The sequence below is a fragment of the Venturia canescens genome, chromosome 4 (assembly GCF_019457755.1).
Source record: "Venturia canescens isolate UGA chromosome 4, ASM1945775v1, whole genome shotgun sequence".
Taxonomy (NCBI): domain Eukaryota; kingdom Metazoa; phylum Arthropoda; class Insecta; order Hymenoptera; family Ichneumonidae; genus Venturia; species Venturia canescens.
This window is the reverse complement of record NC_057424.1, coordinates 20633064-20659136: the sequence shown is the minus strand read 5'-3', so window position 1 is coordinate 20659136 and position 26073 is coordinate 20633064. Positions and strand designations below refer to the sequence as shown.

Sequence of the window (26073 nt, the reverse complement as noted above, 5' to 3'; positions counted from 1 at the left end):
CGTTAAAAGGTTAAAGTAGGAATAAGGGGCATATATATTGTGCGCGCATGTATATACGAGGCGATACGAGGACTCGAGAAGAGATAAGAATAGAGAAAAAAAAAGAAAATAAATAACGAAGAAGTTGGGAATAAAAATGCGGAAGTGAAATGAGAAGGGAGCGACGGTGGAACTCGAAGTCGAAAGTCAAAAAAGGAGGATTGAGAGACAAGTGAGCGGCTGACTTACACACCCTCGTAGTATTGGATTGTGTGCCAAGCCAGTCGACGATTGTCATAAACTTCAACCATTTTCTTCACTCCTCCGAGACTCTCTTTTGTTACCATAATCTTATTTAGCGAACGCGAACTGACAGTGGTAGAATGTGTGATGCCAAACGGAAGGTGCAATTACGCTTAATTGAAAATCATCCTCGGTCGCTCAGGAATGAATTAGTTTCGTCCAGGAAGCATGTTTTTACAAACAACTCTTGAAATGCGATGCGGAAACAATAAGTGCAGCTCCCGCTTCGCGGTAAATCGATCGACCATTCGATTTTCCATTCGCCAGAGAAAGTTCATCCGATTGCAAACACAACGGAAATGAACAGCGGCGGAAGCTCGAGAATAGGGGATTCGGTTGACGATGTATAGTTGGTAATCGGTCGGGCAATTTTCATCCGAACGCGAACCAAAGGAATTACTCTGGCGTTAATGTTAACGTCATATCAAGACTCAATCTGGCTTGATTATTTTATACCGCTCGGGGCTGACCGAGCGTCCAATTTGTTCCAGCTTGCTTGCCGCAAGCACATTTTCACCATCTCGCGGAACTTTATCAACTAAAAACATCCATTCGCATTTCGTAAAATCCTTTTTCATTATGCAAATTCATGAATAGAACAATTATAAACGGAAAACGGTCTCACTTGGCGTTCTTTCAACCTCGAGAGAAGTTTTAATTATCCTTCAACATCCACACTCGAACTAGAACGCATGAAATTCGTTGCAATCACAATATTCTTCGTAATTATTTCGTTGCTCATTCGTTATCCATCGATTCGAGAGCTCATCGACCATAAGTTTATTTAAAAATTCTCGATCATTCGAATCGTAAAAAATTTGCTTGAACGAATGTTTAAAAATAGTTATGTGATGGAAATATATGTCGACGTTTTTCACACCAAAAAACAAAAAATCTTATATTCACTGTCGGTAACACTCCGATCAATTTTTCTCTTCTTGTTTCCAAGGAAACGAAGAAATCAACGGGTTCGTGTGTGTTTTTTTCTAAACCAGCAAAAAGAAAATACCATTGAAACAAACTTTGGTCCATTGCACGTTTTTTTCAATTCATCCTTTGACATGAATTGCACTCATCTCAATTAATGGTTTACTTCGACTACTCGTTAAGTTTTGTTTGCATAGTGTTTACCAGTGATATTTTTGATTTGATATTATCAAAAGAATTCAAATGTCTGAAGACACAAAGTTCACCCGCTGATTAACCGGAACCAGACGCCACCGCAATCCGGTTAATCTGTGTCTTCAGGTTCCTCTACTCAATCTTTCGTCTGATCATGAGTGTGGCACGCTTGTTAAATTACGCAAACATCGTTATACCGCTTTACAATCGAAGTTATACCGCTTTACGTTTTAACCTCTTTTTATAACCAAGAATAAAGGTAATGTTCATCTTTATGATTATTATTTATGTTAACAAATGTACGATATTGTATTAACTCTAACCAACTCTCAAACTATGTGATTTTCCATCTGAATAAACTTAACCTATTTCTTGGAACCAGGTATTATTTATTCGATCAACGAACATACAATTGATTTTTCATCGTCGCAGGATGATTGTTAATTTGGCAGTAAGGATGGCGCATTATCAACGTTGCTGTGAATGCCCCGACGGTTAACCAGCCCATAATCAGTAAATTCCATGATCCCCAAAGTACGTCCCTGATGCAATTCGTGACGTCGGATATTAATTTTCTCCTTCGATGGCCGTTAATCGAGGATTCGCAGTGCCATTAGAGTGGAGCTCTTGAGAATCAAGAGAGAAAGCGGCGCGGCGGGGAGGGGCGGGGCACCGGAGGGGAGGGACGAGGGAACGAATGAGTTGAGATGAGGACCAAATCACTCGACCGGAATGGATAGATATCCTCACGGCCATTGAAAGTCCCGGTGACTCGTTTCGATTGGCTTTGTCCTTTGTATCAGTATATACATATATAAAAGTCGTATTTAACAGTATCGTATCCGCAGGATAATTAATTCGGTATTTTATTTTATTATCCATTAAAGTTTGCCGGTCTTGCGACTAGCAAATGATGTTGGTCGAGAGGACAGAGTCTCTGTGCTTGAACGGCACTTGAAATTTTTATAATCTCTTCCGATAAAAGACCATTTTGTTAGGCTTTAATCGAAAACGTTTTAGCGAAATTCGAACGTGATGAAAAGACTCGTGGAATTTTATCGTGGAGTATTTATTAAAAATTGGAATAAAATGGTGTAAATTACAGGGCTCGATGAAGCTAAATTGACTAGCTCTCGTTAAATGTTTGCACAACAAATGCACGATTATACGAGTGGAAAAGCGCGGGTTTCATTGTTCGTCGTACACTCGCGCCCTACGATCCGCCGTTCTGTTCAGCCTCCGCCGTGTCTTGCTCGGCATTTGAGGAGTGAACCGCAGATAAAATCATAAAAAGAGTACGAAGCAAAAATTTGTTCACGAAACTCTTAAGTCGAGAGCAGGGGGAGATAAACTTGCACCGTATTATTTACCGTATGTAATACATAGCATTGGTAGTTGGCGAGTGTACGTAAACGTACGTGAGGAAAGTTAAGCGAGGCGGAAAGCTCGAGGCGAAGCGTCATCAGAGTTGCGGTGCTGGATGGTAAAGCCCTGAACGAGAAAAGCTCAGACGCGGAGATGGTGGATGAAAAAAGAAAAACAGAAACGGAGAGCAAGAAAGAGAGAAAAAATAGAAGGAGGCGAAGTGAGAGAAGCAGAGAGAAAGAGAGCCAAGGAAGAAGAGAGAGGGGGGGAGCAAGAAAGGGGCAGCGAACGGGTGCCTGTCCAGCAAACTAGCGGGCGGCTCGCGGTTGCCAACGAATGAAACAACCCGCCGGAAAAGAAGAGAGAGAGCGAGAAAGAACCAGGGAGAAAGAGGACAACGGAGAAAAACTGCAAACTCTCCAACGAGCTTCCAGAGTGTCTGAAATGCCGGTGACAGTGTTCTGCTCGCGCTCTCGTTTTAGTTTGCGAATTCGTTTCTAGTTGTGCTTCCCAAGTGTAATTCATACATTCCCATACATGCGTATATGTATTTATGTGTCTGCGTGAGTGTTCCCGTGTAACGTTTATACAGCAGCGTTTTCATATACTAACTCACACTATACGCAATACCATCGCATATCGCGAACGAACACACATGCGTTCTGAAAAGAATGATACAGGTAGAGAAAAAGAAAGGGGCAAGGGAGGAGACCGAAAAAGGAACAGGAAAACGGGAACGCGGTCTGCGAAAGAGGTTAAAGCAAAGGGGTGGGTCATACCACCCTCAACCGTCGGACGGCTGAATGCGAACACCGCGAAAACTGCGACACGAAGCGTTCTCGTCATATTTCTTTTTCTTCGTGTCGTTCTTTCTCTCCTCTATGTGCGAGTGTGTGTGTGCTTTTTTCACTTCATTTTTTCGTATACTACTTTTTTATCGTCCTTCTCACGATCCAGTGACAAACGAAGACCATCAGCAAATATAGTGACTTGTACTTGATAAGAGTTTTATTTGGGGGTTCAATGTACGCGAATTTGTAGTTCATTGGAGAAATCGTTAAGTACTTAGGGGAATGGAAATTTCAGGAGTTATTTCCGATCGTAAATTGTTACAATGATTTTTCAATGGTCAGGGAACGTTGTTGATGCAATTGGTTTTTAACAGTAATACGCGTCAGTGAGTTCATTTTTTTATTGATACTTGTTGTAGACACAATGACACGGGGCAGTGTCGTTCAGTATTTTTTAATACCTTTCGAGAAGTAGATATTGATGGGAGCACAAAAAAGCTTTCCATCGGCAGCTGATAAGTTGGGCGGTTGAAATTGGAGAAACGGAAAAGTATGAGAGCTATGGTCGTACGCAATATGACGATAGGATCGAAAAAAGAAATCTCTTTTATGGAAACTGTGTATGCGAACTCACGAAGGTGTAAGCTCTCCGTCTGAAAGGTTAATACCCTCCGCCAGAGCTAAAAGCTGGCTTTCTGCTAGCAGGAAAACAGAGTGAAGTAAAAATAAGATTGAGCTTTTTGAAAAAGTGCTTTCGATCGAATCTAACGTTGGAAAAGACAATTACGTTTGAATTCGTAATTTAATAAGCACTCATCGCGGAATGAAAAGATTTCGTTATTTGATATATCGATTGAAGTATTCTCAAATTTTGCGATATCGCGAAATTAAATTGACTAAACTCGCATTAATATTTAACACGAATTAAGATTTGGTGCGGTACGTATACTCGAAAGCAACTGTACAAGCAGCCGAACTAATTTCGCTTCTGTTTAACTGAATCGCCATGCTTTGCCACTACTCGTCTACCGCACCCTGGCAACTTTAATAATGTCTTAACGGCTGCGACAAGTCTCCAGAGTATAATTTCATGTACTCGTGGACTGTGTGGAAACCTTAAGGTATTTGCCGGAAGTGTATTCAACTGTTCTCTCGGATGGAAAGTACGCCGGTGCTGTATATATTCACGCAATTTAGTTGGTTAGTTAATGAAATTGCTCAATCATGCAAATGGGAATTCGAAAAGAATACAAATTTTAATGAGTTTAAGCCACTTTTTCTTTTTTTTGTATTTTTAGCGTTCGCTTTGGTGGCGCTCGTGTTCAATATTCAACGAGAAACGAAACACTCGCCGTGCAGTCATTCCATTTGGTGTTTATTCGGAAAATAAAATCCTTATCGATCGCTGAAAATCTAATTCTCTTTATTACGATATTTCTTATTTGATTTTATTTATTATCTCAATAAAATGCACGCCGAAAACCAGTGAAACGAAGCCGGAAGAAAATTTTAGCATGCGTATATACGAGAGCTCTCGATTCCACGTTCGTCGAATACGAAAAATGTCAGAATCCTCGGTTGAAAGAGAAATGGCGTCTACGGGTTTCAACGGTACGGTGATACCCTCTCGTAAATTCTGCGGGTTTCGTCTCTCTTGGCTATCGTAAAAGTCGGATTTTTCCGACGTTGATATACAAAAAGTGGCAAACCAGTCTGGCACGTCACTGCTATACGATCCCTCATACACATATACATGTCATATTACATTTCTCCAAGTGCCCGACCTTGCCTACCGCGATTATGATAGTAACACGTGCGTCTCTCGCTTTTTTCAACTAAATTTTCTGCATATATTCATTTCATACGACCCAAGAGTAGAAAGATATGAAACACCGTATCTTTAATCCATAATGCATAAAAATAAGGCTATCTCTGCGATTCCCCAAAATTTCCATAATCAGAAGAATGATTTTATTCAATGAATCATTCACTGGTGGACGGAAAACCGAATTCATTTTTCCAACCAATTCGACCTCCTTTTTTTCGAATATCCCTCCATTTCAAAGGCTTTAAACCACATAAAAATGTTGATTCAAGTCCCAATTAACCGTCCCAGTGAAAAGTAACGATGAGAGAGTTTCAGTGCTAAATTCAGCTGCCATAATTTTTGTCACGTTTCATTGTTCCAGGCTCTAGTGTACCGGGACGGAAATTTGGTATCGGGGTCTCTAGAAGCTCTGGTACAGCATATGGTGCCTACGGAGGAGTATTATCCCGATCGGGCATACCTCTTTGCCTTTTTGCTGAGCGCGAGGCTCTTCATCAAGCCCCACGAGTTATTGGGGGACGTGTGCGCTCTCTGCGAACATCAGCAAAACCTGAACGGGGAGGGTGGTAAGGTGAGTGTCCGAGTGTGCTTTTACCTTCGTATTTGTGTGCATATATACGAATCTTCGGCTTTGAGGCTGCCACTTGGAGTCGGAAGAGGTACTATTCTCATGCGGAAGTACATAGTACTGGTTTACTTCTTAGCCCTTCGACGTCATTTCGCGTGCACTATCATTTCATCGGGACCGAGGTTCCCCCCTCGTGCTCGCTTCTTCTCTCCGGCATCGTTCTCTTTCGGGAGTCGCGGAGATGAGCAAGATTTGCTCTCTTTCTCTCCCATTCTTGACGAACTGGCATCCCCAAAACTCTGCAAATACAAAAACCTCGATCGATGTTCTCGTGCTTTGTCTTCGTGCGAATGACGCCGACCTTTGAAAAGAAATTTCAATATTTTTACAATCCGGAATAATAATTGTAGCAATTATGAATATTCAATCGTGAACTCTTGATCGTCTTCAAAGATAATGAAACGTTGAGAAGACAGGATGGAATTGCTCTGCTAATCGGCCTGAAGAGCGCTTCAGTTCCAGACGTTGCTTGTCGCGTGACCAAACTTTAACTAGAAACTCAAAACACGAGGAAGATGAGGATGTTTTCCCAGACAAAGTGATAACGAGCGTGTAGTACTTGCTCAACTCTGTGGAATTTGATCGATGTTTCAATCTCGGGAACAGCGCTTTCTCACCTGACATTAATAAGCAACGCTTCACAATCGCTTGCAAGCTCGCTCACATTCGTGAAGAAAATCATCTAATATGACTATAATTTTTGACAGGAACGACTGCACCGGTTTGTTCCACGTTTGGTGCAGCTTCTAGCAGAATGGACGGAGACTTTTCCGTATGATTTTCGGGACGAAAGAGTGATGGGCCACGTTCGATCGATAACCCAAAAGGTAGCAGCGGTCGACGCCGCTGCGAGGCAGGAAGTGTCGGCTCTGCTGCAAAATTTGCTGCTGCGATTGACCGCTCTCGAAAGATACGAGGAAGGATTGGCGAGATTGTCGACCGAGGCTGCCACGGACCAACTTACTCAGGTGAGTTTTACATTTTCCTTCGTAATCGCACAAGCTTTTATCTCTTTCCAAAACTTTATTCTTCCGGACATCGTAAAAGGCACGAAAAAGCTTTTTACTCTCCTCAACGGAGCCAAGAATTCAAGAATCGATTGTACCAAAATCGTTGATGAACTCGTTCAAAGCGCGCAAACTCAAATGAACGATAAATCGAATGAGAAAGTATCAGCGAGTCCGATACTGGAACGGTTTGTTCTAACAGATACGTCATCATTGACATGGTAATTTTGGAATTGCACTCAACTGATCCCCCCTCGTAACAACGGCGGACGTTTCGGTGAGCGTTATGATGAAAACTACGCGCATGTGCAGCGCGTTACTTCGTACGAAACTCTTACTACTATTGCCATGTATTACTTTGAGCAACACTCCGAACTCGAGCAACGAAACTCTATATGTTAATATACATAGTGATACAATACATATTTAGGTATAGATACGAGTGCACTTTGCGCAGTTAGTCTAATAGAGTTAGGTAGGCCGCCGCTTCAACGCCGATACCAGTGTCCAGGAGAGACAGTAACTGTACGACGTTAATTTCATTAGCTTGGCACCCATCTGCCAACGCTTCCAACACCTGCTAATAGCTAATTTACAACTGCATTACCGAGTTAAATATTCGGCTTGTGGGCAGTGTTCGCTAATCACTTCGAAACCGCTTCCCTTCTCATTCGTACGATGCTACGACCAACAACGAGCAACCCAATACCAGCGCACTATTTCTCGGGTTATATCCTCCGAAACAGCGGATCCTTGATGTATGTGTGGTTATGGCCGATCATTAAATGGATCTGCAGTAATACCTAAAGGTTAAACCCACGAAGCATCATCCTCTGTGTGTGATCATTGATGTCCCATTGACCGTAAGTTTTCATTGCTCATAGCCAGCCCTCAATAAACACGAGTTTATGGTAATTGGAAAATGGTGCTTTTCCATTTACATCGAGTTTATTAGTGAAGTGGACTGTAGGGTTTTTCATTTCATCATTTAGAGCAATAATCATAGCGAGGAAGTGACAGGCGATTGGGTGATTGGCTTCAGATCATTGTTCGACTGAACTCAGTTTTTTCGGTGACTATATTTTCCTATTTTTTTTGTTCCAAGGTTCTATCTTGTTGAGCTCTGCTGATAGGGCTTCGTCGAACCTCCAGATTCGCTCGACTCGGAGGTTTCGAGAAAAAGGAACGTACCTGGCTGAGTTTGCAATTGGGCTTTTATCCAATTGCTGAAAATAATCCACGGTCGTGTTCGCCAGCGTACGCGGTGGTAGGAAATAAAGTGCAGTCAGCTTCCTTCCATTGCCGAGCGAGATTACCGGGCTACTTTTCTACGGCCTTGTAACTCGCAGCTTACCAATGGATAGAATCGAACCGAGTGCTACTGATTCCATCGGATTATGGCTTTTTTCGAACCCTTGCGCTACAAGATTGGCCAGACTTGGGACGATTGCCTTTTGTGAAAGTTTCGGAAGCTCGTAACGAGCCGGAGCGTCTCAATATTTTTGCCAAAAGTCTCCTGTTCAAACCCCTCTGTTCCTCCTTTCACTTCGGAGCGAACTACAAGAACTTTTCCAACCCCTGAACCCCTCAACTATTAAGCTGCACAACTTTTTCTTACCCTCAGGCGGAGGAGTCTCGTACACCCTTCGGACTCCGTCAAACATCACGTGTCAAGTGCAACGACTTCCGAAATGTGTTAACAGGTTGTCTGTGATGACAGCTCGTTTGAAACTTGCTGCCTAATAACTGCAGGCGATCACCGATAAATCATTAGCGAAGCTCAAATTTTATAAGAACTTTCACACACCCTGTTCGGTCGACTTTTCGTAACGCAATCAGCCATTTTCTCGAACTAATACGAAATAAGCAGAAAGTTCGTTGTTTTCCATCCGATCCAGTTTCACGAAAAAAAAAAAAAAAAAAAAAAAAAAACATTAACGATCAATCGTAAGTTTTGTGTCCCATTAAAAAAAATGTCGACAATCAATTGAGCAACCCAATTCACAGTACTCACCACGACCAACATATGCGGACGAATTTTAATTTGGGATTCTACAATTCTGGTGATTTCAGTCATGAATAATTGGTGTGTGTGTGCAGATAGAAGGTAAGCTTGAAGCAACTCAGACGCGAAAGTTTCTCGTTCTCGCAAGACGAACGAGAACAGCTACGTAAGAGCTGCGCAAGCAGGTACGTGTTATCTCGCGTGTTCACGGTTCAAATTCATCCTGGACTTTTTGTCCCGTCGAAAGTGATATGCATCCGAGTCGGTTGTGGGTATAAAGTACGAAAAGCGAGGATTCGCGGGAACCACAAGTACGTGTGAAAGCGAAAGGAAGAAAGAGAGCGACGGAGTGTGAGAGAAACGAAGCGAGGCGTTAATTGTGTTTGCTCGTTATTAGCGACAATGCTCGCCAACGCCGTTCCCGCTAACGTATAGGGGAGCGTCGTGAGACCGAGGATGGTAGAAACGCCCTTGCTCTCGTGAAGGGTTGGAGATCGGAACCCGGAGTTGCCCGAGCGCTTGGAAAGAGTGAGGCGAGGCGCTGTGGCGAGCGGTTAAAATCGTTCCACTCGATTTTGCACCAGTCACCACCAGTTAAGGAGTTTAGCTTCCCCCTTATTTTGTACAGCTCTCTGCCATACCCCCCAAACTACACTTTTCCACGTCTCTTCGTCTGTACGTTACGAAGTATAGCTGTAGGTGTGCATTTCTGTATAGCTATAAAACTAGTAAGGCTACACCTTTCAGTCTGAGGCTCTCGCACCCTATGAGAGTCCCCAATCCGGTCGTGTACCAGCCGATCAAAGTTAAAGTCTCATCTCGTCCCTTCATCGCGGACCGTGCATCTGCTGAAGCTTCCTCTCGCTTTGCAGCGAGCGCAGAAGTCGTGAAACTCGATAATCTCCTCTGGAGTTCGACACTGTCGTCCCAATTTACGCCAACCTTGCGTCCCGACCCAACCCCGTCCTCTTCTATAGATATTTTATGTTAAGCTTCCTAATCCGATATAAATACTTCTTTGAGAGAGTTGAATAGCTTGGAGTCGAAAAAATGATCAAAGCCAAGATATTCCGAGGTTGGGGTTGCCAGTTAATGCGATGAATGGCTTTATTGCCACTTTTCTTAGGCTCTTATCTACACGAAGATACTCTAACATATGAGAAGGGATAATGAAAAAATACGGGTGTGTGTCTGTGTCGGTGTCTTTATGGATTAACTTCCACTTGTATCTGCTTTTGTTCTACGAGGTGGCTTCTGGTTTCCGATGGTTTTCGATCACTCAGTGGAATTAGTTATGACGTCTCTTCGAGAGTCTTTTTCTTCTCTGGAGTCGTTACTTTTCAACGACTCTGTCTGCTCTCTTGCGAGGCGTCGTTAAACGTCGCGAAGATCTCTTCAATTTCGGCTCTTTTGATGCACTCGCCCCGGAAACGGCGTGAACTTTCATCAAACAACAACCATAAAAACTCTCCTCAAACTCGTTTTTAACTATAAAATAATTCTTCAAAACCTTAACGAACATAGATTTCGAAAATTGGAAGCAATCCAATGTCCGAATACGATTTCTCGGTACTGAGAATTTCCGAAATATCGGATCATCCTATTTCATGATGAAAGTGAAGGAGAACTCAATTGGTAGATGAGAGAAATTACAGCGGGCAGGAACTTTTAATTGTGAGGCAAAAGTGTGCCACTTTTTTCCCTCACTTCCCTCGAGACGAGCAATATAACAAATGAAAGCTCCAATGGCTTCGTTTATCACAATAGATCGCACGAAATGTTTCACTTGAGAATTCTCCAAGTGACACGACTCATGAAATGATACCGAATGTACCCATAGTCGTGTGGGTTCTTGATGGTTTTCTCGGCAACTTTCATCCTCGATTTCCTCAACCCTCGACATTAAGATCTTACCGTTGAACCGTGTGCACATTGGAGAAGCCCCCACGACAAAAGAGAGACAGAGTCAGCGAGAGGGAGAGCGAGGAAGAATGTGAGAGATTCTGGCATTGTCAGACAGCACGTAGCAGTGAGGTTCAACGAGAAGTCTGGCTCATTCTGGTTTCACGTTGGGGTCGTTCGCTCCACGAAGACGTCGCTCTTTCTCTTCCCTCTCGTCCACATCTTCGTCTTCTTCGCAGTTACTGTTACATATATAGATCGTTATGGCATTTCAACACTCTTATTCCTTAACCACCGTATGGCACTTCAGAATTCCCTTCTACGTACATACACCAACCTCCAACGTGACGAGATGCGTGCGAGACAGCCCCACACGCATTGGAAGCACGTAGGAGCAGCACCCCCATCCGCAAAGTACTCGCTTCCTATGCTTGCAGCTTTGCCTACTATTGAGAACAGCCTCATTCACGCCACTTTTGGACAAGCGAATTGAGACCCTCGCGCCCTTATTTCAAGCACTACACACGTGCATAAAGATCGCTCCTCGTTCCAAGATTTTTTCTAGTTCAAGCACGCGGAGACGAGAAATAATAATTTACGATTCACGAAGCACTGGCAAAATGCAAGGGAGAAATCAGACTAGAATAAAAATAATTGCAACTAAAGTTCCAAGTCAAGCAGTGAGTAACGTGATGGTTTTTTCAGGGTTAGAAATGCTAAAGAAAGCTTCTGTGTCACTGGACTTTTTTCTGAGCTTGCTTTTACGAGCGAGGGTAAAATAATAACGAAAACCTTCAAATAATGAAAAATCTTTCGTAAGAGGCTGCATTGTGTAACGTTCTTCATAAACATAAAAAAACTTTTGTATATGTCGTTGTAATACAATATTATACTGACAACAGGTTTCGAAGATTTTACGAGCTTGTAGCAGCACATTGTTTAACATTTTTTTCACCGTAGAATGCAAAACGATTAAAAGTGACCTGGTTTTTAATATGCCCTTGGCCATTTCCTTTCCTTCCTTCAAGACACTCATGAAAAACCATCGTCCGTGTGACGTAGGAAAAGTACGTGACACGTTTGCGTTTCACATCCCCAGAGTGCAGTAGCATCGCTCGTCTCTGCAGTCTCGTTCTATTTCACAGTTGTAATCGTCATGAGATACGAATTGAGAAAATACGAGGCGAGAGAAACGATTTTCTTCCGTCGCATTACTGCGTTCCACATATTTTCACCCTGTTGTTCCACACAATCTATTCTTTTTCATGAACATTCGCACAACAATAACCGAAGCATATCGATTCTAGGCGAATAAAAACGTGACTGTAAAAACAGCGATTACATCTGCGGGACACACTGCTAGAAATATCGATTTTTTTTTTCTCCATTATGATTCGAGTACAATCTTAAAGAGGAATCGCTCCAGGACTCCTGTACTCGAGTTATTTTTTCCTATGCCCGAAGGACTTTGGCGCCGGCTGTTTTTTCTCAATCAAAAAACGTCATCCTCAAAGTTCGATTGCGATCAAAGAATTTTGCGATTGCGTATTTTCCTTTTTTCTCTCCTCTCGATAGTTTATTGTTGGAACTCATAGTTCATAAGGTTCATGTAGATTAAGCTAGCAGAGCATTTTGAAATAAGTAATCTTTTTCCATATCACGAATTATGTAGTGAATCATGAATTGCATAATGAAGTTTTTTGGGAAAAATATGAATTTCTAGAAATTCAAATAGCACACGTGGATAGCACGTTAAAAGCCAATCATTCTTGAGAAATCAGATTTGCGGTGCATTTTTTTCTACAAAGATCTCTGCTATTTTCATTCCATCCATAATTGGCATACTAAATGCGGTATGCCATAATTCATGGTATGGAAAAAGATGACTTTTTTCAAAATGTTCTGCTACCTTAAGCTGCATCTGCAGTTCCTCCAAAATAATCGCACAACATCAAGTATTATAATGAAATTTATATTAACTTCAAACTTCGTGATATAATATCAGTGATAAAAATAGGCAGTTTATCATAATTTACCATGAAATCTGCATAATACGAAACTAGTTTGAAGCTAGATTCCGCTTTGATATACAATCGTGCGTATTAAAAAACGAGCGAGCTAATTAAGTGGAGCTGTTGGTGGCATGAAGGAAAATTTGTCTGTGCTCTAAAATATGCATACACTGTTTATAACGTATATGGCAGTCTATTCATATGAATTCCATGGATCTAGATGCAGCAAAACTGATATGTACGAGAGTTGCATTTATGTATATAAACAAACCCAACAATACATAGGCTATATAAGTATAATGAAGAATTAGATGTGTGCAAACGCGAGAATCGAAACGAGAGTGTGCACGCGAGTACGCGAAATGCGATTAATACAGATGCGAGTACATACACAGTGTACATAAACGAGATATGCTTATACCATGTACTTATCTTTACGAGTTTCTCGTTCGCGGGGTCTGCTCTCGACCAATTAGCTGGCTCAAGCCCTACTTTAATCTGCTCCAAAACGCATAAACCCCCTTCCTTTATGACCTCTTCCACTAGTTTGATTTCTACGTGACGTAGAAAGCGTTGAAAATGTTCCAACGATATCCAGAGAATTGGGCAAGGCAGAGGGGAGCCAGAGAGGAGAATATTGATATTCGAAACGCCGTAAAGACGAGAACGATTATTTCGATGGTCCAGCCACACTGTATTCCCTCGTTTTCCGAAGTCTCTCAACAGTAACTTTGTAAGAATGAGAGAAAAGGAATGGAGCGTTATTTCCTGATTGAATGTATCGAAATATATGGCGAATCGTAATATCACATTATCATAATATTTACGACTCTCTCGATCATCCGCCTCGTCGTCTTCGTCCTATACCCTCCATTTTAACCTATGATTATTATTATATTTTATAGCCCAGAATATTTTTATTACCCATTCATATTAATGGGTCGTTTTTTCACTTGTTTTTTGGCTGCTTCTTCGACCAGATGTTTTTCACGTTTCGTATAATAATAAACGACTAAATAAATGGATTTGTAGTTACAGTCTATATTTAATGGATATGTGCCCGGACGTTTTAAGTAAAGCAAACTGATATATCCTGTGAAATATGCCAAAAGGCTTAATAGAATGAGAAAGCTGAAGGAGAAATATAAAAGGAATAAGGCTGCTTGGAACGACGCACAATACTCGCGTAAGCGTGGCTAAAGTTGTTCTGGCATTCTGACTGAAGTGACTTTTCACCTCGGCGTGCACTTTTCTTCCGCGATATCTTTAAGAGCCCAATGTCGGGCCTTCCCACCGTACCAATACCTAACTCTATCGCCTTGAAATCGAATGGAGCGAGGTGTGAGAGAGCCAAAGAAATAGCACTATGAAGATGGAAAAGTCGAGAGGAGTTGGGTATGATGGGCGCTAAAAGAGTGCTTCATGGATTCTTCTTGCTCGATACGCCCCCGACGAGTGAGAAGCAAGTGTGCGACGCACTCACCTTGCCCCTTTGCTCCTTTCCTCTTCGGCGTATATCCTCCTCCTTTCTCACCGTCGTATTTTATCTCTCTTCATCTCTTTTTCAATGTCGAATCTCACTCTAAATGAAATCGAGTATCGAACAAGCTTTCTCTGAGCAATACTATCCCCTTTGCGCACTTTTCCATTCAATCTCGTTCCCGCGCCCCACTGTCAATTATATTCATCTGATTTTCTTTCCCTCGGACAGGAAAATATGATTGAACGCTATATCGTCGATTGTCGTATGTTTTTTTTATCCCGGGACCTTCCTTTTTAGACTCTCGATTCGTCGTCATACATCCTGATCAACTAACGAAAGCACGCGACTGACGAACTCGCGAACGTTCCTCTTCTCCGACTCCGGAGAAATTAAAAATCGAATCCGCACTCAGATTTACAGAGAAACGTAAGCTCCCCCATCGACCTTTAAAGTCAACACGAAACTCGAGGAAATCGATTTGATCTCATGAAAAAATTGGCGACTCTACCAATCCTCTTACTCCCCCGCATTTTGGACAATTGTTTATTCGACTCCTCAATCTCGCGTTTCATGGTCCGTTTAAAATGTGATCATAAACAGATATCATACGCATGTGATCTGTACCACTCAACATCATGCACATCCTATAAAGTCCAACGCATCACAGCGCACAGTCAATAATTCAAATATATCGGATACAAGCAAGAGATATGTCTGAGGGCGTTGCACAATTTCGCAAAACGCAGCACCACCCAATTACTGCCAGAGGCTCAATTATTCTGGATAGCCACGAAATATTCCGAGTCATCATTGACGAGCCGGACGAGGCACGGTGTCGGCATTCATAATACCCAAAACCGTATGCCACACGTTCGAGTACAATACGGAATAACATAATTTCTGCCTATTCGCATACACGAGTGTATACATTTGTATAATGGATACATGCTCCGGGGTACAAACGCGCATGGGGCATTCCGCACCGAAATGAAAATTCAATCAATTTTTCGCGAAACGACGACGAAATACAAGGAATAAATATGATGCTAAACAATGAACAAACCCATGAAAATCGTCTGTAGTAATATTGGTAGTGAATCGACGATGGAAAATTTTGGAAATTCTACAAAAACTATTAGACCGGAACATCGAAGCTTGCAAAAGGATTTTTGTTGCAGCCACGTTCCCAGTGATGAGATTTACTATTCAATATGATGGATTTCAGTATAGTTATTTGAGTGAAAAATGTGTTATTTGAAGTATGCAATAGCGATTGTTGCGTGCAAAACGGAGGTAGTTTTTTTTATCAATTAAGTTACGTTCTCCCTGCGTTCATCAAACGTTACTCGTGCACGTAGAAGCTGAGCTAAAAATGATCCGAAGATGTACGAAAGCGTAAGCAATATTTTTATCCGAAATTGAGTCAATTTTTGAAATGCGAGACGACATGAAAAATAATGGATCAGATTCGAATTCGTCAGACTCATATTTCGGTCGATTTCGTACGGAACGTTCGATGAATATATTTTTATGCATGTATGTGTGTTAGTATCGAAATACTGTAACCGAGTAAAGCCTGAGCCTGGGGCTCGGCAGATTCCCAGTAGAACAGGTCAGCGCTCGATCCGGCCGAATGCATACAACTGTACTGCTCCCACAGCATCGTATATCTTTCTCGCTCTCTCTCTCTCTCTCTCTCTCTCTCTCTCTATCTCGCTTTTACTCGATCTATGCTTTACGTATAGTTAATTCGTCGAATTCCCATCACACGTTCAGACTTGGAATTCTCCAATCTGACCGAAGCTCTTTTGCGAAATAGTGCGAAATGTTGCCACAGTGAAAAAGTGCAAGGCGAGATTAATTTTTCAATCAATTTACCAAAAGCATGTTACGATAGCAAAAAAACAAATACATCAACAAACGCGAATCGGGCAGAATGGTAAAAAATTAAAAAGAAAAAAGAACACTTTTTTAGGTAAAAATGATTAATTGGGTTTACAACCAAAAATGAATGTCAGTGAACATCTTTCGAAAGAAATTATTTCTTATAACGAATATATGCAGATAGAATCAGAGGGCTTGGAATTGCGAGAGAAATTTACGAAAGACGGTTGTGAGAATTTGAGAAAAGCTCAGGGTGTGCTTTAGACTGTTTAAATATTTGTAAGGAGGAATTTAGGCCATTGGGAAGAAGGTTGTTTCGAGAAGTTCTGAAAGTTGACGAAACTACCAATTTATACATGTGACACGGAGTGTATTCGTGACGAGTAGTTGGACAATTTCACCTGGGCGTTATTTCAGATCGTAGATAGAGACTGGCGAGGGTGGTTACAGCTCCACCCTAAACTATACAAGTTTCTCTCGCTCTCTTACTCTTTCTCTCTTTATCTATCGGCATATATACAGTGACGTGAATATAAATTTCGACGCCACGGTAACCGGGTATCCGTTGCGTCTATCCCCACCCCGTGGGACACCCGTTCGATTCAAAATCGAAATATCTGTCGGGGCTTATACTATTCCTTCCTCCCGGACGTACCAATGCCGGTCCGGGAGACATAAATAATTCCGCTATACCGGCAAAGGACTCTCCTTTCCAATCGAATTTTTTTGTTTCTCTTTATTCTCTCTCTCTCTCCCCTTCCCTCTCGTGCTTTATTCCCTCCTGCTATTCTGCTCAATTTTTTTCATCCTGTTATTACCGTACTTTTTTCATTATTTTTCTATATTTTTTGTAGGCTTCCTTCTCTCTGCTCTCCCAACTTCCGTAACGCACGCGAGACTCCGCAATGTTCATTGACGACAAAGACGACAACGACAACGACGTCGTCTCCTGTCTACCAGTTTCCTTTCGCTGAACAGACTTTCCCTTTTGGGACTCGACTCCTCTCTCTCTCCCTCTCGTCCTCTTTCTCCTCTCCTCTTCTTTTGTCTCCTCTTCACTCTCTTTTCTTTTCCACTCTCTTTCAGCCTTTGCCCAAGATAAGAAATGCCAGACTGCTCGGCGGAGCGTACAACACGTAAAATTGAATGAGAATAGCCCGGAATAGAGAGGAGAGAAGAAAAAAAACACTTGTCTGTACTCCGGGAATGTGTATCTTGCTGACGATGTAGAAAAACGCTCGCGTACCCACGCGACTTTCTTCCCTCTTCGTTTTTCTCTTCTCATACGCTACGCTTTCCTCTCAACTCTGTTTATATTTTTATGACATTTGTGCCTGATCGCTCGAACATTTTCTTATTTACGGAAATCTCATGTTTCTTTATATCATACTTGACTTTTATTTATACATCGAGATTTCATCAATAAAAGAATATCACAATAACTACTTTCCTCCTTTAATCAGCTCTAATGATTCCTTCCTCTCTCTCTCTCTGTTATTTTATCGGATTTTTTTATATATCTTTTCAGGTCGATGTTACTGAGCTGTGCCCCTCAGCAACGGTTCTCGCACAACAACTGACTCACGTTGAACTCGAGAGGCTCTCTTACATCGGTCCCGAGGAGTTTGTTCAAGCTTTCGCAAAGGTTCGTAATTTTGTTTGTGCAGCTATGTTGAAATGCAATACTTACCTATTCCAATGAAGAACTTTTGTAGAAATTGTTGTTTTACAATTATGCGAAGGTAACTAAACGAAGGAGGTATAACGACTTTAAACTGAAGGTTTTTAGTCTCTGGAACACCGTTAAATATTGTTAAACGAAAGATGGCCGTTCACAGACCATTTTTCTTGTTTTTGGTATTTGAGTTCTTCAGTCTATTTTCAAAAATTGCAATGGAAACCGAGTCAAATGAATCGAAGTAAGCACGCTTACATAATTAAGGGAGAAACCAAAATCTTTGAACGTTCATTGACAAGGGAAAAAAATTGTGGTCAGTCTTTGATAAGGTTTTTAAAAAATTCAATCCCATTTGTTTCCAGGAATCACCTCACTTAGAAACTTCCTTCAAGGACATGAAGAAGACACGAAATCTCGAATCGTACGTTCAGTGGTTCAATAGACTGAGTTATTTCGTAGCTACGGAGGTCTGCAAGGTATTTAGAAACACGAATAATTGCGTTGATTCTTCGAGAAATTATGTGATTACAAAATGAATGATGTTATTGAAATATCACTAGAAATATTCCAGTCGAACCCATTTTTTTGCTTTTCTAGCATGCCAAGAAGAAGCAACGTGTTCGTGTAGTCGAGTATTGGATCGAAGCAGCAAGGGAATGCTTCAATATTGGCAATTTTAATTCGCTCATGGCAATAATCGCTGGTCTCAACATGTCACCGATTTCCCGACTGAAGAAAACGGTAAGCTACTTTAACAATAAAGAAAAAACATTGATCGAAGTTAATGCATAAACTGTGAAATGGGAATTTTCGTACTGGGAAAATAATCGTGATCGCCTCTGCTCGATTACTGGCCCTCAGTCTCATATAAACTTGAACGAAATCTCATCAAGCTCCAGAACAAGAAGACAAATATTTCCAAATCTTCATCATCGCGAGCTTATCTAAATCAACGCGATGATTCATAAATATACGATTCGACTCGATTATAAAAGAGAAGAAAAGGCAAGAGAGCCTGAAACGTCAACCTGTCGTCGCTGCTCATTCGAACGGTTCGGGTAGTTAAGCGTCCTTTTTTTCATTTCCACACTTTTTAATTACGGAAAGCTGTGCACTCGCGGACGTTTCATAGATATTCGAGAGTTACAGCCCCTTCCCTCAATTTCAGTCTCGTTGACTGGATATCCCATGGAACGTGGCGAAATGGCTCGTACTTCGCGTTATTCAGGGTTCATTTGGTTTATCCTCTCGCTCTTTCTTTCTCCCTATTCCTCTCTCACTCGATTTCTGTCTCTATCTTTTACTCGCCTCTGATTTATGGCTCGGGGCCGAGGAAATAATTGCAAAAACCTTGCTAACATATATAGATCTGGGAGGCAACGACGCCGTTGGATTCCCCGACCTTCTCCATGCACAACCGAAAATTCGCGACGCGTAATTTCCGTTAATGAAAATTTACCGTATCGCAAAGCCAGCCGAGCAGGCTGTCGGCGAATCGCACTACTTTTCTCACGTATGCCCTTTCACTTTTGCATCGAATCTCGATTTGTCATGAGCGGCAAAATGGAAGAGAAAAAATCTTTGAAAATTCTCATTTTACAGAATGATCACGTAACGAATGAAAATAAGTTTTAAGTGAATTGGCCGATTGAGAAAATTAGCGAGAGCGTGCATTCCTCGGCAACTTTTCAACGAACGACCCGTTCGCGCGTTGATTTTTTTCCATTATGGAATCCCAGCGTTCGTCGTTCTACGCTAAAGAATAAAGTATAAGTACCAGACCATAATTCAAACCGATGACGCGTGTTCAAGCTCAAAACCCGAGATGGGAAGGAGACCAAAAAGTAGATAACTTTTGAAAGCTTGAATGTTTTTAACAGTTTGATATGTTGGTACCGGAAAAATGTAGGTTAAACGCTAATGCAACTCGTACGAGCGGAAGAGGATCAAGCAATTACCATAAAGTTCGTCCGCGCCGAGTTTACGCTCTCCATATACTTTTGGTAAAATTAACTTTTTCGTTGTGTAACGAACGTGCTGGTGGAGCTGAAACACTATCGTGGTTTCCGGTCAAATTATAGCTCCGAATTATGGTTATGTTGAAACATCGAGCGCTTTAGGGCTTCGTACTTCGAACGGCGGGGCCCTTGCAAAATCACCTTTTCGTTCATCCGGATGGCTGACGCGGTCGCATATTTTTCGAGATTAAACGGTAAAAATATTGAAGCTTAAATAATCCCTGGTAGGATTGAATCCTCATATTCTCCAATATTGAAAGTTTATTTTTCTTCTCATGTTTAACCGTCGATGAGATGACAAAAAATGTACGTTTTTTGACAGCGTTAAAAAAAGCCGACTTTGGTGGTCTCCGATTGATAAATCAGAACAGTGAACTTTTATTCATCAACTCCTTCATCCTCGAGAAGCAATTTTTGTCGAAACTCAATTCCCTTTTCCATGCGGATTCAATCAGAGCAAGATGGGGATACACTAGATTATTTATGTCTGGAGTATCAGTAAAAGGAAAGAACAAAAGAGAAAAGTTTTTGTGATCGTTCCAGTACGCGAGGAGAAAACCAGGAAAATATTGACAGAAAACACGAGGGAGACGGTCCCAAACCGTCGTGTACTTAGTTAACTTTGTAAAGGACGATCTGCCAGAAACGTTCGTGCATTTTCCTCATTTCCGCTGTTCATAGCGTCTTATCTCACCAAAGCTTTCAAATAAATATATGCGCGAGGAGTCGAGTGAAACTTGAAGCATTTGACTTCCTTGCTTCAAAGAGATAATTAACTTCGACCACTTCCGGGATCCTTCCCACAGAAAATTACTCTTTATGGTTTATGAAATACGAATTACATTAAGAAATAGTTTCTTAAGACAGAGACAAAAGTCCTGCTCTCGAGGTATACAAGGATATTGATTGGAAGTCCTTCGAATTCATTCTGTGCAGACGAGTCTTGTTGGGACGACGAAAAAAAACTTTTTGCAATTTGCCGCTCGAATTTTCTATCCTTTCTCTATATGACTAATACAGATCCTGAAATAGCTCGACATTCGAGCATTTTTACTCTTCATTGACGAAATATTACTCCGACAACACTACAATTCCATTCTCTATTCTCTACATAAATTTTCATTTCGATAGATGGAAATCTTTATTTCTGATCCATACGAAAAAATGTTTATTCTCATTCGTCTCTACTCTTCAGCAGGATTGAACGTACCCAGATGGAGTTTTCAGTGTCTGTGCGTATGCAGAGAAGAATACAGATCCATGAGAACGAACTTTTTTTCACAAAGTCAGGAACATAATGGAGCGACTGCCATCGATCTTGGTCATCATTGCGAGAAATTTTTTAATCAAATGATACTCGGAATTTCTATTTCAACGTAAAAATAGACAATATTTTGGAATACTTCGAACGAACTTCCCTCCGAAAAATCTCGTACCATAATTCTTGCCCATATTTCCACGGATCTTATGACCTCGCGTTTCAAATAGTGTGGACAACGAAGCGCAAGCGTCCCTTGCTCGAAATGACGATTTTACAGATGCCCTCCCTCAGTTCGTCCGTCCATCTCTTGCAACGTGGCTCGCCGGTATGGTTAATTCACGAATTAAAGCCCGCCGTGAATTCACTAGACCGAATTAATCTCAGGCACATCTCTCGCGGCACGCGTGACTCGCTGTACACGCATTTGCCACGACAGTTTCGTCCTCGAAGTTAATTCAATTATTCTCGGAGTCACCTCAAGCCCTGCCCTCCTCCTCTGCTGCCCTCTCATCTCAACTCGCTACATATGTGACTATAGAACGTATTTTGCTCGAGCGTAGAATGTGCCTAAATTCTGTACCGCGAGTTATTTGGCCCTCGTCGACCTCCGGAAAAACAATATTTATATATACTTCAGTATACGAGTTTCCGAGGATTCTCTCGTTTACACCTACATTTTTATAAATAATAAAATTCGTCTCCCGAGCAGTCCGCAGGCTCAATTTTCAACGGCAGCATTTTTACCGTGAATTTATTCGGTACAACCGTCATCGAATTACCTTTCGACAATCTCTGTTTTAAATTTCCAATTAATTTTCAAAAACACGAACACTTAATCTCCCTTAAAGGGCTCCTTTACTTTCCGTATTACGGTATGAGTGTTTAAAACCAATTGCTGGAGTATCGTTTACACGTTTGCTACACTTGCACAGATTCATTTCATGTTGCCCACCGAATATTGGAATTATTCGAATTCAATTGCGTGGAATACAGCTCGTATAACGAACACTTTCAATCCAATGTTATCCGAGATCCTGAGCGATGATTTAGCTCCGTGAAAAATAATCACTCAGACATTTTTATCGGTCATGGGATTTGGATAATTGATATGCGAACCTCCATATCTAATATTTGATATTTCGTGTTTGTGTTTACCGGAGGCTTATTTCGTCGGTCGGGTCCAGAGTACCTCGTCGTGTAACAGACACGAGAAAGAGAGAGAGAGAGCATCAATGACATTGTCGAGAGAGTAAGGATACATATCGAGGGAAATCAACGCACGAGAGATCGATCGCGAGCTCGAACATTATAGCACAGAAGGCGGCGACTCCAGTTTCTCCCATTGTCTGTCGAATGCAGGTCTCCGTTACTTCAACCATTCTCCGACCATTTCTATCCATTATATATCGTATGGATCCTCTATATATGTAATATCCTCGCCGACCCAATTCCTCGTCACTGGCATCGCCATTTCACCATGAACGATAGAGACGAAAATGGCGGAATGATACTCGCGGAGGATCTCGCAAATATGACCTGTCGCAGTCACCCGACACGTTCTATGTACTCCTCGCCTTTCACTATATCCTTTCAACTATCCGTATATGTCATGGCAAAAGTGAGCTCAGAAACGACATTCGACATGCGAAATATCCAACTATAACTTACACTTTTGGAGAACAAACATTTTTCCTCAATATCCAGGACAAATGGCTGTTTCAAAAAATGTTATGGGTACACTTTTGTCTGTGGATGTCTTCCAGAAGATGTCTAAAAATTGCAAGTTTTTTGCATCCGAGTTACTCATCGTGGTGACAGTAGGATTGGTAAAAAATCTCTTATAAAACGAAAACAGTGCGAATGCTCATTGCAAATATACAGGGAGAGAAAAAAAATTGAAAAATTACTAAGACACCATAGTGTTAGGGTTCTATATCACCCATTTTGGAGGTTTTTACCAAAAACATTGCAATTTCCACCATGGTTATTATCGGTTGAAATTTATCCAACGTGGAGTTGCTCTTATCCGATTGTTTCAAATAATACCTAGACCTTTCTTTTCCGTGTTATTCTTTCGTGGGCTTTCCTTCAGAAAGCCCGAAATCCCGCTAGTCGGGTCGCTTCTCGAAATTATTTCGTTTGTTGCAAAAATGAAAATTTTGTCGAGGAGAAATCCTCGTCTGGCGCCCACTCACACGTGCAGCAATTTAATTTGTCGCTTAACTCTGGGAAAAAGCGTTACAAATTTTTGGCGTTTGACGGTTTTCGACAGTTCTCGGTGGAGGGGCGTTAGCTTTCTGAACGTGTTACATAGAGGATCAATTTTGGATTATTCGTTTCTTTTGGTCGATGAAGAATATTTGTGGTTCTTTCATTTGAAAAGATTTGAATGGAAATTTGATGGGATATTTAGATTAAATTTACACTTGTCAATAAATAGGTGTTTATTTCGAAAAAATTACAGACTCATGATCTCGAACAAACATTAAACTCATAAATTCCAACAAGGTATCACAAAATCGACACGTAACTCCAACTAGAATTTTGTGAGAAGACTAATACGAACAGGTGTATGATTTGTAGGTTGATAATTTTGCATGTGGATATCGCTAACCAATGAAGTAAATAATTCAAACAGAAACGATTACCTGATGTGTGTAAATAATAACTAATAATTGTAACTTTTCATCGTAACCTTTTTAAACAAAACATTGAATAGTCAACTGCGTCATAGTCACTTCAATTGATGACAAACTGTTTGTATCGTCAAGACTATTTTTTCGTAATCAACATGAACCCAAAAAACAAAACCCATCAAAACATCGTAGTAGTTCAATTTTTCTTGTTTTCCAATTTCATATGTTTCAATAATCATAATTATACTTTGGCAATATTCACATTACAGAATTCACCGTCGATTATATAGAAAATTGCATATTCATTTAACCATTTTGAACAGAACGATATCGAATTGCTTTTTCCCAAAGTTAAGCGACAAATTGAATTACTTCACGTGTAACTGGACGCCAGACGAGGATTTCTCCTCGACAAAATTTCAATTTTTTTCACAAATGAAATCATTTCGAGAAGTGTCTTTTATTTGAGAATTTTACAATATCATAAAAGCGAGATTTTCTTATGAAGTTCTCGCCAGTCGCCCTTAGCCATGGAAACGGTTGAAGGCGAATTCCGTATTAATAATTTCGAATTGCGTTTTTGCTCTAACAGAGGTTTAAACTGTGCTATTTTTCCTACGCAGTTTACCGAAGAAACGTTGCAAAATTTACGTCGACCCGACGGTGAACTGTAAAGTGGAATTATTAACGCCGTTTTGCTTTGGTCAATACTGTTTTCGCAATCGAAATTCGCAGTTGAACATAGTAAAATTCGAAGAGCTCGAACACAAGCATCGATGATTCGCCAAAATATTTAGAAATTAACTGTGGTACATTGCAGAATGTTATTTGCGCTTGTACGAATATCCAAATTATGTATGACGCAAGCTCAAGGGCTTAGGTTTGCTTGTATTCGAAGCAGGGTTCATTTAGTTGCGATCGAACGTTCGGGTGAATCCTTTGTCTCGTGTACACGAAAATAATTAAAGTCATAATGAATATATAATGAATGGTTTTTGTACCAGAAACATGGGCATTAAGAACGTTGCTACAAAAAGATCGTGATCCTATTGCTATAATAGAAAAGGGTACAAAATAAAGTTTATTTATTCTTCAATTAAATCAAGTTCCTTGTAACCTTTTATTTCGATCCAGCATCCAAACCCAACCCAAATCGAAAAAGAAACTGTACATCACTAAAATTCGGTGTATACGTATACAAATATGTACGATCGACAGTTAAACTGAACATTTTCCAGTTATACGCAGCAAAAATCTTACGATGAGACATACATTTTCGACGGTTGGATTCAAATGTTTCCAATGGGATATTGCACAATTATAAGGTTAAATCGGTGAAATTTCGGCAGAGCTTACAGTATTTCACTGTGAACCGATATATTTGTTTTGGCATGACACATCAATTTTCATCGAGTTCTCGCTTCGCAAAAAATTGCCAAGTATGTTCATAGAATTAATAAATATTACGATATGGAACCCTACTCTTATGGCACACACCATGGTAATGTTTACTGAAATTTTCTCTCCTTGTATAAAAATATTGAATTTATTCGCGACGGTGATTTCGACTTAGTATTTTTTGTGGTCGATTGTGATAAGAGTTTGAAAATATTCCATTTGATTCATTTCGATTGATAACAAATCAATTTTTCGTATTCGCGTATTTTCGCAGTGGTCTAAAGTCCAATCGGCCAAATTCTCGATCCTCGAGCACCAGATGGATCCGAGCAGTAATTTTAGCAGCTACCGTAGCACACTGAAGGCAGCTATGTGGAGGAGTGCTGGAGCAACCGATGAGAGGCAACGCATCGTCGTGCCATTTTTCAGTCTGCTCGTCAAGGATCTTTATTTTCTGAACGAGGGCTGCAGCAACAAGTGAGTATATTAATTTGGTTGATTGACATTTTCATTTGCCTTTTCGCAGCGGCTTCGGTCTGCCCGAAATCATTTCGCTTTTTATTCCTCGAATGCCTCTCTATGATCCTACAAGCTTGTTACGATCTTTCCTTCAAATGTACGCTTTTCTGAACGTACCTGCGTCGAACGTACTTGGAAATTTTCTTCAAATAACCAATTTCTTTCATATTCCTTCGGATGTGTGAATACCTGCAATTTGAATAGCGATCGAGAAAATTTTCACGCGTATCCTAACTACAACCAACTTTGACTCC

At 40.9% G+C, this 26073-nt stretch overlaps 1 protein-coding gene across 1 annotated transcript in view; it reads left to right on the top strand.

The window, feature by feature from the left end:
- Nucleotides 1-26073, top strand: part of LOC122409253 (uncharacterized) — a 270883-nt gene that overhangs the window by 236766 nt on the left and 8044 nt on the right. The window contains exons 5-10 of the mRNA XM_043416659.1: nt 5750-5959; nt 6724-6984; nt 17838-17954; nt 18350-18463; nt 18585-18728; nt 25575-25777. Coding sequence (XP_043272594.1) covers nt 5750-5959; nt 6724-6984; nt 17838-17954; nt 18350-18463; nt 18585-18728; nt 25575-25777 — 1049 coding nt within the window. The remainder of the gene's footprint in view (nt 1-5749; nt 5960-6723; nt 6985-17837; nt 17955-18349; nt 18464-18584; nt 18729-25574; nt 25778-26073) is intronic.